General features: G+C 45.1%; 1 protein-coding gene across 2 annotated transcripts in view; it reads left to right on the forward strand.

Annotated features, from left to right (window-relative positions):
- The window catches only part of LOC139557102 (bromodomain adjacent to zinc finger domain protein 2B-like), a 39,034-nt gene extending 27,574 nt beyond the window's left edge, over positions 1 to 11,460 (forward strand). Inside the window, exons 21-29 of one of the 2 annotated variants that reach the window (XM_071371470.1) lie at positions 148 to 303; positions 562 to 722; positions 1,157 to 1,222; positions 1,693 to 1,976; positions 2,147 to 2,282; positions 4,106 to 4,252; positions 8,512 to 8,789; positions 8,941 to 9,084; positions 9,243 to 11,460. In XM_071371470.1, coding sequence (XP_071227571.1) covers positions 148 to 303; positions 562 to 722; positions 1,157 to 1,222; positions 1,693 to 1,976; positions 2,147 to 2,282; positions 4,106 to 4,252; positions 8,512 to 8,789; positions 8,941 to 9,084; positions 9,243 to 9,402 — 1,532 coding nt within the window. In that variant the 3' untranslated portion in view covers positions 9,403 to 11,460. The remainder of the gene's footprint in view (positions 1 to 147; positions 304 to 561; positions 723 to 1,156; positions 1,223 to 1,692; positions 1,977 to 2,146; positions 2,283 to 4,105; positions 4,253 to 8,511; positions 8,790 to 8,940; positions 9,085 to 9,242) is intronic. The other variant, XM_071371471.1, reaches the window with a different exon arrangement.
- Positions 11,461 to 12,094: the final 634 nt, after the last annotated feature.

The following is a 12,094-nucleotide window of genomic DNA, read 5'->3' on the forward strand; positions in this document are numbered from 1 at the left end:
GAAAATACTAGCATGTTCAACAAGATGTAATCAGTAGTGGTTGACATGTTTGTGTGTGGTTAGCCGATATGACTAGCATGGTTAGCTAACATGATATGCTAGGCGCGATGCGGGTGTCTAATGTGTGTGCTGCTGCTGTTGCGTTAGCGATGGTGCGTGGCTGGTGGTGGATCAAGGAGCCTGAGGAGCTGACGGCTACCCTGCATGCCCTGCACCCGCGAGGCATACGGGAGAAGGTGCTCCACAAACACCTGGCCAAACACATGGAGTACCTGGCTGAGGTCTGCACACGGCCCATCAACGGTGAGGCAATGAACACTGGTCACTCAGTCAGCTATAGGGGAAGATGTGGATAATAAAAGGCGTACTGTGTTTCAGATTGCTTGTGTTTTATATTGAGGCTGCTTTTGACATCAATGGGACTTGGTTTAAATAAGGATGGTTTTGTAATGAATGGAAACTGGATTACAACACGTCTTTCCGTTCCCTTTCTCTCTTTACCATCTCTCCCTCTCTGTCCCCTTGCCTCTTCTCCTCTCGTCCACCCTGTCCTCTCACCAGACACTATATTCCAGGTGAAGGTGGAGGTGGGCGAGGCCCTGCTGGAGGCTCTGCAGCAGACGTGGCAGGTCCAGGAGCGGGCCCTGGAGACAGACGTCAGCGCCCTCCGCTGGGTGGAGGACCTGGAGCGGAGGGTCATCGCCGCTGACCTGCACCTCAAGGTGAGGCGCCAGGGGGACAGTGGGGCTGTGTTGCAGTAGTCTAAAGTGGATTCCAGTGTTTGGTTCAATGCCTTTCCCTACACAGACCTGGAAATAGAATTGGGGGAGAGGAGATTCCCAAATAAGTCACCCCCACGTTTACAGCGTTTTCAGATCTGTGCGGACAAAGGCGAGGAAGACACTTTAGACTGTGGAGATGCACCCAGGGCTGCGTGGGTAGAGTGGGTGGTTGTTAGATATGCCAGAGCTTAATCATTTTGTCCGTTTTTCTATGGCTGCAGTTGCACTGAATGTCCAGAGGGTGGCGTATTTGGCCTGTGCTGCTGCAGTTTGTATAGAGTGAATGTGCGCCCCCCCCCCCCCCCCCATGTCGTAGTGTCATGCAAAAAGAGGTCACACTCATCACATCACATGTCCATGACTTATATTTCAAGATGGCTCCCCAGAATGGAAGGAGTGACACTGACAATAGCACGGAAACGCCAGGCGCAGGATTCCAGGTACAAACCAGGTTTCAGATCTAATGTTCGCTCGTCGTCACCCTGTTTTAAGATCTACACTCGTTCACACATCTTCATGTTTCCCCTTTTCCTTTCAGAATTGTATCTGTTACAATTCCTCTTTTCCTACACCTCTTAAAATGACATGGAATTGTCCCAAATATCAGAATGTGTAGGATTCTCACTTTAACACCCCTGCTCCTTACTGTTAGAAATACGAGCTGTTTGTCTCTCTGCTCCTTCTATTCACCCTGCCTCTGTCCTTTTTTAGGGGCCTGCTGTTATGTTGTTAATTAGTTTACGTCGTTATACAAATGTATTGTTTGATGTCTTCACTTGATGTCGCTTACCTTACCTCACAACCCTTTTGAGTCTTTCTCTAGCTTCAAAGTCCTTTGCTAACTGCTTTTTGGTTGTCGAGAACTATAATATTCTCTTTTCTGTCATTCTCCCTCCTCCCCTCCCCTCAGCCCTACACGGTCCCAGAGGCAGACTCCACACGTGACGACCTGCAGTACTACGAGCATGACACGGACCCCCGGGACGACTGGATCGTGCGGACCAAGAAGGAGTGGTCGGACCTGCCCCGCGTGGCCAGTCACCCGCTGGACCTGGCAGTACTGCGCCTAGCCAACCTGGAGAGGAACATCGACCGGCGCTACCTGAAGGAGCCCCTCTGGAACCTGGCCGAGGTGGTGCGTCTCGCCCCGCTCACCCCCGAGGAGAGCCAGATGGGCCAGATGGACGTCATGAGGTGAGAGGAAGGGACAGGGTCAAAGTCAGGCTAGGGGGTTAGAGGTTGGAAAGGATGGAGTGGATTTGTGTAGCATTTGGTCAATTTGCTTAAAACACTTCAGAGTGATTTAACCTTTTTTCTCACTTAAGCTCTTAACTGTTTCCGTAATCTCTTCCTTCCCCCCCCAGCCTAGAGAGTGAGATAACCTCCAGGTTGCGGACATGGCGTCAGGCCCTGGACCGTTGTCGGAGCGCCCCCCAGCTGTGTCTGTGTCTGCTGCAGCTGGAGAAGGCCATCGCCTGGGAGAGATCCGTGGTCAAAGTGGTGAGGACAAATCCACTTTAGCAATACTCAATACTCTCCAGACGAGCTTCAATGCCATACAACTCTCCTTCCGTGGCCTCCAACTGCTCTTAAATTCAAGTAAAACTAAATGCATGCTCTTCAACCGATTGCTGCCCACACCTGCCCGCCCGCCCAGCATCACTACTCTGGACGGTTCTGACTTAAAATATTTGGACAACTACACATACCTAGGTGTCTGGTTAGACTGTAAACTCTCCTTCCAGACTCACATTAAGCATCTTCAATCCAAAATTAAATCTAGAATCGGCTTCCTATTTCACAACAAAGCATCCGTCACTCATGCTGCCAAACATACCCTCGTAAAACTGACCATCCAACCGATCCTCGACTTCGGCGATGTCATTTACAAAGTTGCCCCCAACACTCTACTCAACAAATTGGATGCAGTGCCATCCCAGTGCCATCCGTTTTGTCACCAAAGCCCCATATACCACCCACCACTGCGACCTGTACGCTCTCGTTGGCTGGCCCTTGCTTCATTCTCGTCGCCAAACCCACTGGCTTCAGGTCATCTACAAGTCTCTGATAGGTAAGGCCCCACCTTATCTTAGCTCACTGGTCACCATAGCACCACCCACCCGTAGCACACGCTTCAGCAGGTATATCTCTCTAGTCACCCCCAATGCCAATTCCTGCTTTGGCTGCCTTTCCTTCCAGTTCTCTCTGTTGCCAATGACTGGAATGAATTGCAAAAATCACTGAAGCTGGAGACTCTTTTTTAAATATTTTTTTAATTTTTAATTTTACCCTCCTTTTTCTCCCCAATTTCGTGGTATCCAATTGTTAGTAGTTACTATCTTGTCTCATCGCTACAACTCCCGTACGTGCTCGGGAGAGACGAAGGTCGAAAGCCATGCGTCCTCCGAAACACAACCCAACCAAGCCGCACTGCTTCTTAACACAGCGCGCATCCAACCCGGAAGCCAGCCGCACCAATGTGTCGGAGGAAACACCGTGCACCTGGCGACCTTGGTTAGCGTGCACTGCGCCTGGCCCGCCACAGGAGTCGCTGGTGAGCGATGAGACAAGGATATCCCTACCGGCCAAACCCTCCCTAACCCGGACGACGCTAGGCCAATTGTGCGTCGCCCCACGGACCTCCCGGTCGCGGCTGCGACAGAGCCTGGGCGCGTTCCCAGAGTCTCTGGTGGCACAGATAGCGCTGCGGTGCAGTGCCCTAGACCACTGTGCCACCCGGGAGGCCCGAAGCTGGAGACTCTTACCTCCCTCACTAGCTTTAAGCGCCAGCTGTCTGAGCAGCTCACAGATCACTGCACCTGTACATAGCCCATCTGTAAATAGCCCATCCAACTACCTCATCTCCATACTATATTTATTTATTTTGTTTATCTTGCTCCTTTGCACCCCTGTATCTCTACTTGCACATTCATCTTCTGCACATCAATCACTCTAGTGTCTAATTGGTATATTGTAATTACTTCGCCACCATGGCCTATTTATTGCCTTACCTCCCTTTTCTTACCTCATTTGCACACACTGTATATAGATTTTCTTCAACTGTATTATTGACTATGTTTTGTTTATTCCATGTGTAACTCTGTGTTGTTGTATGTGTCGAACTGCTTTGCTTTATTCTTGGCCAGGTCGCAGTTGTAAATGAGAACTTGTTCTCAACTTGCCTACCTGGCTAAATAAAGATGAAATAAAAAAATAACAAAATCCAAAGCAGCTTCCAGTAAACACATGCAGTATACTATCATAATCTCAAAGACAGCAACATAAATTTTGTCTTCAAGACTCTACCTGTGTGTCTGTTGTAGACGTGTCAAGTGTGCAGGAAGGGGGATAATGATGAGTACCTGCTGCTGTGTGACTGCTGTGACCGCGGCTGCCACATGTACTGCCTGAGGCCAAAGGTCACCCAGGTGCCAGAGGGGGACTGGTTCTGCCCCACCTGTTTCTCCAAGGTGAGGACTGACTGGGGTTCTGCTCGGCTACCCTTATGGATTACAGCAGTGGTCACTGTTCACCTAAAGGTCGATCCACAGCTTACTCGGTCATTTAAAGGGCGTGCGTTTGCCGGAGTCAGATTCTTTGGGGATCAATGTATACCTTTTGGTAGCATGATACTTTGCCGATCCTTGCGTTCCTAGTCTCCCAAATAGCAACATTCAGACGGGCGATAGCAGTGATTTTCTTGTCTTCCCTTGCTTGCTTGCTTGCTAGCTAGCTGGCTAAAACGGCTAGCTAGCTAGCTTTTTAGCTTCCCACATGTCCATGTGAAATAATCTGATTTATAATAAAAAATTATGCCTTGGCTAACCTGCAACATTGTAACCTACAACATTATACCATTTTGATATGCTGCTTGAATGCATTCACTCCCATATCGGATAAAAATACAATGTAATAATTTTTGCTCATGTAGTAAAAGCACATGGCTAGCACCTGTTTTTACCATTTTAAAATAGACTGGAATCGCATAGTTTTAGTTGTATCTAGTTGTATTTATTTGCACCAAAGAAAACAAGTGATAGACAACAATACAAATAAAATAATTATTTAAAAAACAATGTGCAGGTGTGGTTGGAAGCCCAAGGGCTTACATGAAAACCACACCACAAAAAAATATATTCAATACATAAGTACAAAAATTTTAACCGATAACAAAACCTAAGTATAAATTAATTGATCAGTAATCACACAAAAAATATATATATTTGTTTTGTTTAAATGTGTGTGACTGTGAGAGAGTTAGGCTATATGGAGGAGATTACTTAGTAGTTTGGTTCATCAGGCTGACCCCCAGTCTTCGCTTGAAGTTATTGAGGGATGATGTTATGTGAAGATAATTGTATAGATGTATTTCAGTATTAACCTGGAAGAATCCATTGAAGGGTTTAGGTAAACTGTCTGGGAGGTGCATAATTGTCGTACATTGTCGTAAATAGACAAGATATTGAGTTTCTTAAACAAAGGTATAGATGGAGCCAGGTAATTAGAGAAGGTGGCTAGTCTTGCAAATGTATTTTGTATGAGTAATTCTGTGTAGGTGTGAGGCATATGTACTGGCCAGTAAATGAGATATGGGTAAATTAAGCTATATTATAGAGTTAGGAAGCAAGCCTGATGAACCAAACCATTAATCTTTCTGATGATATCAACAGATTTCATCACTTTGCTGCAGACAAATTGAATATGATCTTTCCAGGAAAACTTTTCATCTATTAAAACTCAGAGGAATCTAGTGGATGTAACGTGTTCCTTTTCATTCCCACCAATTGAGATTCTGGCTCTTTTTTTAAACAATATTTCTTATTCTTACTAGTGAATACAATAAAGTTTGGGGGGGGAAATTGCATTTAAAAATAATTTGTTTTTCTGGAACTATTCAGAAAATGTGGCCATGCCTGAGTTGGCTTCATTGATTTGTGAATCAAAATTCTTGTGTGATAAAATCAAATTGGTATCATCAGCAAAGAGAATGGGAAGTATGATAGACACAGCACCAAGGTCATTGATATAGATTAGGAATAATACAGGTCCAATTGTCATACCCTGTGGCATGCCACAATATGTCTTGGCCCTGGTAGATCTGTATCATAAACATATCTATATAGCCAATTATACAATTGAAGTTGGAAGTTTACATACACTTAGGTTGGAGTCATTAAACTCGTTTTTCAACCACTCCACAAATTTCTTGTTAACCAGCTATAGTTTTGGCAAGTCGTTTAGGACATCTACTTTGTGTATGACACAAGTAATTTTTCCAATAATTGTTTGCAGACAGATTATTTCACTTATAATACACTGTATCACAATTCCAATGGGTCAGAAGTTTACATACACTAAGTTGACTGTGCCTTTAAACAGCTTGGAAAATTCCAGAAAATTATGTCATAGCTTTAGAAGCTTCTGATAGGCTAATTAACATAAATTGATGCAATTGGAGGTGTGCCTGTGTACGCAGCCGTCATACCGCTCAGGAAGGAGACGCGTTCTATCTCCTAGAGATGAACGTACTTTGGTGCGAAAAGTGCAAATCAATCCCAGAACAACAACAAAGGACCTTGTGAAGATGCTGGATTAAACAGGTACAAAGTATATATATCCACAGTAAAACGAGTCCTATATCGACATAACCTGAAAGGCCGCTCAGCAAAGAAGAAGCCACTGCTCCAAAACCGCAATAAAAAAGCCTGACTACGGTTTGCAACTGCACATGGGGACAAAGATCGTACTTTTTGGAGAAATGTCCTCTGGTCTGATGAAACAAAAATAGAACTGTTTGGCCATAATGACCATCGTTATGTTTGGAGGAAAAAGGGGGAGGCTTGCATGCCGAAGAACACCATCCCAAACGTGAAGCATGGGGGTGGCAGCATCACGTTGTGGGGTTGCTTTGCTGCATGAGGAACTGGTGCACTTCATGAAATAGATGGCATCATGAGGGAGGAAAATTATGTGGATATATTGAAGCAACATCTCAAGACATCAGTCAGGAAGTTAAAGCTTGGTTGTGAATGGGTATTCCAAATGGACAATGACCCCATGCATACTTCCAAAGTTGTGGCAAAATGGCTTAAGGACAACAAAGTCAAGGTATTGGAGTGGCCATCACAAAGCCCTGACCTCAATCCTATTGAACATTTGTGGGCAAAACTGAAAAAGCGTGTGCGAGCAAGGAGGCTACCTGAAACGTTTGACCCAAGTTAAACAATTTAAAGGCAATGCTACCAAATACTAATTGAGTGTATGTAAACTTCTGACCCACTGGGAATGTGATGAAAGAAATAAAAGCTGAAATAAATCATTCTCTCTACTATTATTCTGACATTTCACATTCTTAAAATAAAGTGGTGATCCTAACTGACTGAAGACGGAATTTTTACAAGGATTAAATGTCAGGAATTGTGAAAAACTGAGTTTAAATGTATTTGGCTAAGGTGTATGTAAATTTCCAACTTCAACTGTATATATGTAATAGAAATAGCTTTGTTTTTAAGGAAATACAAATAAGAATAGATGAGTGAGAATACATTTTGTGTATTTAGTGCATATATTGCGGTAGAGGCATTTTAGTTCAACGTCTTAACTGTTTTGGGAGTCAAATCTAAATGTAATTGTGTTTACTTAAGTGTAGTCATTGTTCATTCAGTGGGAAGGGTAGAGAGATGATCGTTAAAACTGCAGAGGACCTCATTTTCATAAAGGTCTTTGAAGCTTATCAAGGCTTTGTTTTTCCACATACAATAGGCAGAATCCAAAGACGAAGGGGGAGAAAATGGTTGTTGCAAATGGATCCCAGTACAGAGGGGCCTTTAAAACCAAAAATGGTTCCCGAAACTTTGTCCAGATCTTAAGAGAAGTAACTACAACCAGATTAGAAGTAAATTTGGATGCAGTAATGGGTTTAGTGGAGCTAACAAGGGAAGTGAGAGCGGAAAGGACCAAGCTTCTAGAAGGCACCAGTCTGTCCCAGGGGTATGAAGCCAAAATGTGAGTTTCTGAATGTTAGCAGCCCAATAATAGAATTTGAAATTAGGTCAAGCTGAACCACCTTCAGAGTGGTTTATTTGAAGCATTTGTTTTTTTTTTATTCCGGAAGGTTTGCTATTCCAGATGAAGGTAGATATCAGCTGCTCCAGAGATTTGAAAAAGTTTTTTATTCAAAATTTGAGAGGAGAAAAACTGAGTTGAAAGCGAAGTAGGCAGGCCTACGTACTACAAGGAGCCCCCTTATTTTGTGACGAAAAACGACATTCATGTACTGCGTTGAGTTTCGTTTTGTTCCAATAGGTAAAGTCTGCCAAGCCTCTACCAGAGGGCAGGGGTTCATAACGTCGCAGATAGAAATCTCCTGCCTTTTCAACCTGGGAGAAACTGATTACTTTTTGAAAATTCAACCAAAAAGTCACATTGATGCAATGTGATTACAATTATCTGCCCTGTCGTTTTGACGAATTTCATTTTAAACTGAACCCGTTATTAAACCGTAATACTGTCAGTAGCAGTGAGGCCCTTAGGCCTAGTCATGCTAACACCAGCCTCTCTACCCACAGCTCGCTGTGTAGTCACGTGGGTCGCGCGTCACCCAGGCTACCGTACGCCCTCATCTCCTTCAAAACCTGCTACTCTGTAAAGTGGCCCTGAGTCCTCCTTAACCTTTCCCCAGGGCTGTTATTTACTCTCTGTCTCACTGTGTCCCGTTGTTGTTTATAAGGCGAGTGACGGTGAGTCACCACATAGCAACCAGCGCTCCTCCAAGCAGAGGACCCGGGTGAAGAAGAGGAGGTACGAAGACGACAGTTCTGGCGAGGAGACGGTGCCCAGCAGACGTAGTGGCGGTGGTGATGGCATGGCAATGCGACATAAGGACGGCGGCCCCACCTCATCCTCCTCCTCCCGTTACTCGGGAGACGGGGGATGCACGACGGGCTTCTCGCCCGCCAAGCGCCGCCGCATGACCACTCGCAACCAGCCCGACCTCACCTACTGCGAGTGAGTCTGAACTTAGATCAGTTATCTCCTCAGTGTTTGTCGTTAAAGGACCACGAGCTTCCATTTACTGACTTCAGATCACTTCTTGTTACACTGGTTTCTGTAGGACCACTTCTAACGTGTGTGTGTGTGTGTGTGTGTGTGTGTGTAGAATCATCCTTATGGAGATGGAGTCTCACGCTGACGCCTGGCCCTTCCTGGAGCCAGTCAACCCCCGCATGGTGCCTGGCTACCGACGCATCATCAAGAACCCCATGGACTTCCTCACCATGAGGGAGAGGCTGCTACAGGGAGGGTACAGGGCACTACTTCACTCTCTGTCTGTGTGTCAGTCGACAACATAACCCAAACTTCCTTAAGGAGGCCGGTTTCTCTCGTTTTCCATAATGTTACTGAAAACCTGTCACCTTTATATTTGACCTGTCTTTCTCCCCTCTCCTCCCCTGCTCCCAGGTACTGCAGCTGTGAGGAGTTTGCAGCGGACGCCCATCTGGTGTTCAACAACTGCGAGCAGTTCAACGAGGACACGTCCGAGGTGGGCATGGCTGGACACTCCATGAAGGGCTTCTTCGAGAACCGCTGGGCGGAGTTCTACGAGAGCAAGGACAAATAGGAGCCCAGGGCGCTGGGGGTGGGGCCAAGGACAGTGCCCTAACCCCATTGTCTGACGCTTATGCTCTCCATTACTACTAAGACTGTCTGGGCTGGAGTCTCCTCCAGCGCTGTATAGATATGTATAGATTTGGTTATTTGTCTGTCGTTCTTGTTTTTCCTTTTTAAAACCTCGACCCTGTTGGGTTGAAATTCTCTGGATGACAGAGAGGGGGATGTTTGAGCTCTCCACCTCTCTTCCCTCCCGCCCTCCCACTGCACCCTCACTTCTGCACCTGACCACCTGCTTGGAATTCTGCTGTCGTCACCTTCTCTCCTAAGCCTCACCCCTTTTCTCATAACAAGGCCACAATATTGGTCCATCCCTTGCTCTGGGGGGCGGGAGGAGGCCCTGAGTTGATTGGTTCTCAAATTCTGCCCTGTGTCATGGTCCTGGCCAGACCAATGCGACCACTTCGCTTCAGACCGGATATGCTCTGACCTCGTTTCGACCACAAGTGGATCAAAACCCTACGGTTCGCTCAAACACTTTGGGATTGGATACTCTCTTAACTGTTCAATGGAAATGTAATGTGTGGTCTTATGCCTAGAAGCAATTTTTCTCAATATATTTTTATTATATATTCTATATATATATATATATATATATATATAAAGAGTACAATAGCTGGGATTATTTAATAGCAATAGCTTGTAGTGAATATGTACAGACTCCTTAGTTGAGATGTTTAGACGATTTATGAAAAGGCCAGTAAAACAAAGTGGAAAGGATCGTTTTTTTCTCTCTAAAGGTTGTCACATCACACGTAACCAACCCCTAACTCACACACACACACACCCACACACCTACAGACACACACACATACACACAACTACCCTGCTGCTGTGTGAAGGACACTGGTTTCAGAAACTGGAGGCTTTTTTTTTTTACTGTTTTGTGTTTTCACTGCTTCGTAATCACAACGAAGACCGGTAGTCACAGCAATGGGAATTTTCAGGTGAGGTGTGCCCATAGACTGTGTGAATAGGACTAATAAGACGCTACCGCCATTTTAAACCTCCGTTTAAAACACTGTTCGCTTTGTGTTGCAGCTTACCATATTGGCCAAATTGTGCGGGAAAATTAGCACGCTGCTGAAATATTATTGGTTGACTGTTCTGTTGCAATATGTCATGTTTTTACCGACATCCTTTTGTTGGAAGAATTGTTTTGATGTTATGGAAAAATGTCACTCAATATTTCCTAGTGATTAAAAAATATATCTGCAGTCTAAGTTTAAAGGATCTTAACAGGTATTTGGGAAACACTGAAAATGTTCAATCGTCAATTTGATACTTAACGTAGAGACACAGGCCTGTGCTTCTAAAACAAGAACTCATAACCCCCTTCCCGCAAAATACAAGCTTAACTTTCAGGTTGGGGAGATGCTATTACTCTTTTCTTTCTGAATACTGCGGAATAACAGGAAATGTGCGTTGAGAGGTGTTTGTGTGTAGGTTTCTGCAGCTTGGCAGTAGAGAACAGGCATAGCTTGTGTGTTAGGAGAAACCTTTTGTTCTTGACTCGTGCTGAAAATAGGCGTCTATACAAGTATGTGCACATTTAGCTAACCTCACGTTCTTATTATGAATACATTTTTTTCTCTGTAAAGGGGCCACTGCGCTCCATAGCGTGGCATGTTTGGTGGGTTATGGGAAAGGTATGACGGCGGCAGGGCGATACTCCACAATCCAGGTTTTATTTAAAGCTTCTTACACTGAACTGAAACCAGTCGATAGGAAATGCATTGTTGTGTTCCTTGCTACACAAGGGACATTCTTTTTTCTATATTTAAAAAGAAAAGACATGAAAATAAAAGCAAATGTGGTGTTAAGTGAATTTTTAATAATGTACAGTTTTTGTGACTTTAAATTTGTTCCTTTCTATATTTCTAGGACCAATCTATCATTTTTAAGAGGACGTATTACGAGACCATGTTGTATCGAGGTGATGTAACACGTGTGCATCTGTAGAATGTACTGTGAGTTGAATAAAAAAACATCTAGTAGAGAGACGACACTCCAAATGTCCCTGGGTCCTCATTTCACTCCTGTTTGTGTTTTATTAAATCACTGTAGCAGTCTCGTACAGTAGCCTCCGCTTGAATGGAGGTGTAAGAGCGGCGCTGTACACACTCGCAGACAACCCTATGTACACCTCAGTACCCTGGTGAGCCCTGTCTGGAGCACATGCTGCAGGGAAGGCCCTCCAGTCGGCGCCAGCTGGACTTCCTCTTCTTAAATGGGACCGAGGGGGAAGAGGTCTCATTTACAACTTTCACACAGAAACCAGAATGGGTGAGTGTGCTGATCGTTTAGAAGTTGATGCTATGGAAGAGGGAGATAACGGCGTAACTTTCTTCTGACACTATCCATGCACTCTCTATTATGGGATTGATGGATGGTCTCTATCTCCCTTGTATCCCTTAGCTGGCACTTTTCGAGGGGTTTTAGTGGCAACCAGTTAGAGGTCTGAGTGGGGGTTTGTGTGTGTGTGTGTGTGCACATGGTTGTGGTTGTGTTAGTGTCAGCACTCTGGGTGGAGGGGACTGAAAACTCCCCAGCCAGCAGGTTCCACTGCTCGACCCCACCCATCCTGCCCCACAGAGGGGGGCTTAACTCCACAAAAGGGGCATAACAACGCCCGTGGAGTG

Source organism: Salvelinus alpinus, chromosome 28 (genome assembly GCF_045679555.1).
Source record: "Salvelinus alpinus chromosome 28, SLU_Salpinus.1, whole genome shotgun sequence".
NCBI lineage: Eukaryota > Metazoa > Chordata > Actinopteri > Salmoniformes > Salmonidae > Salvelinus > Salvelinus alpinus.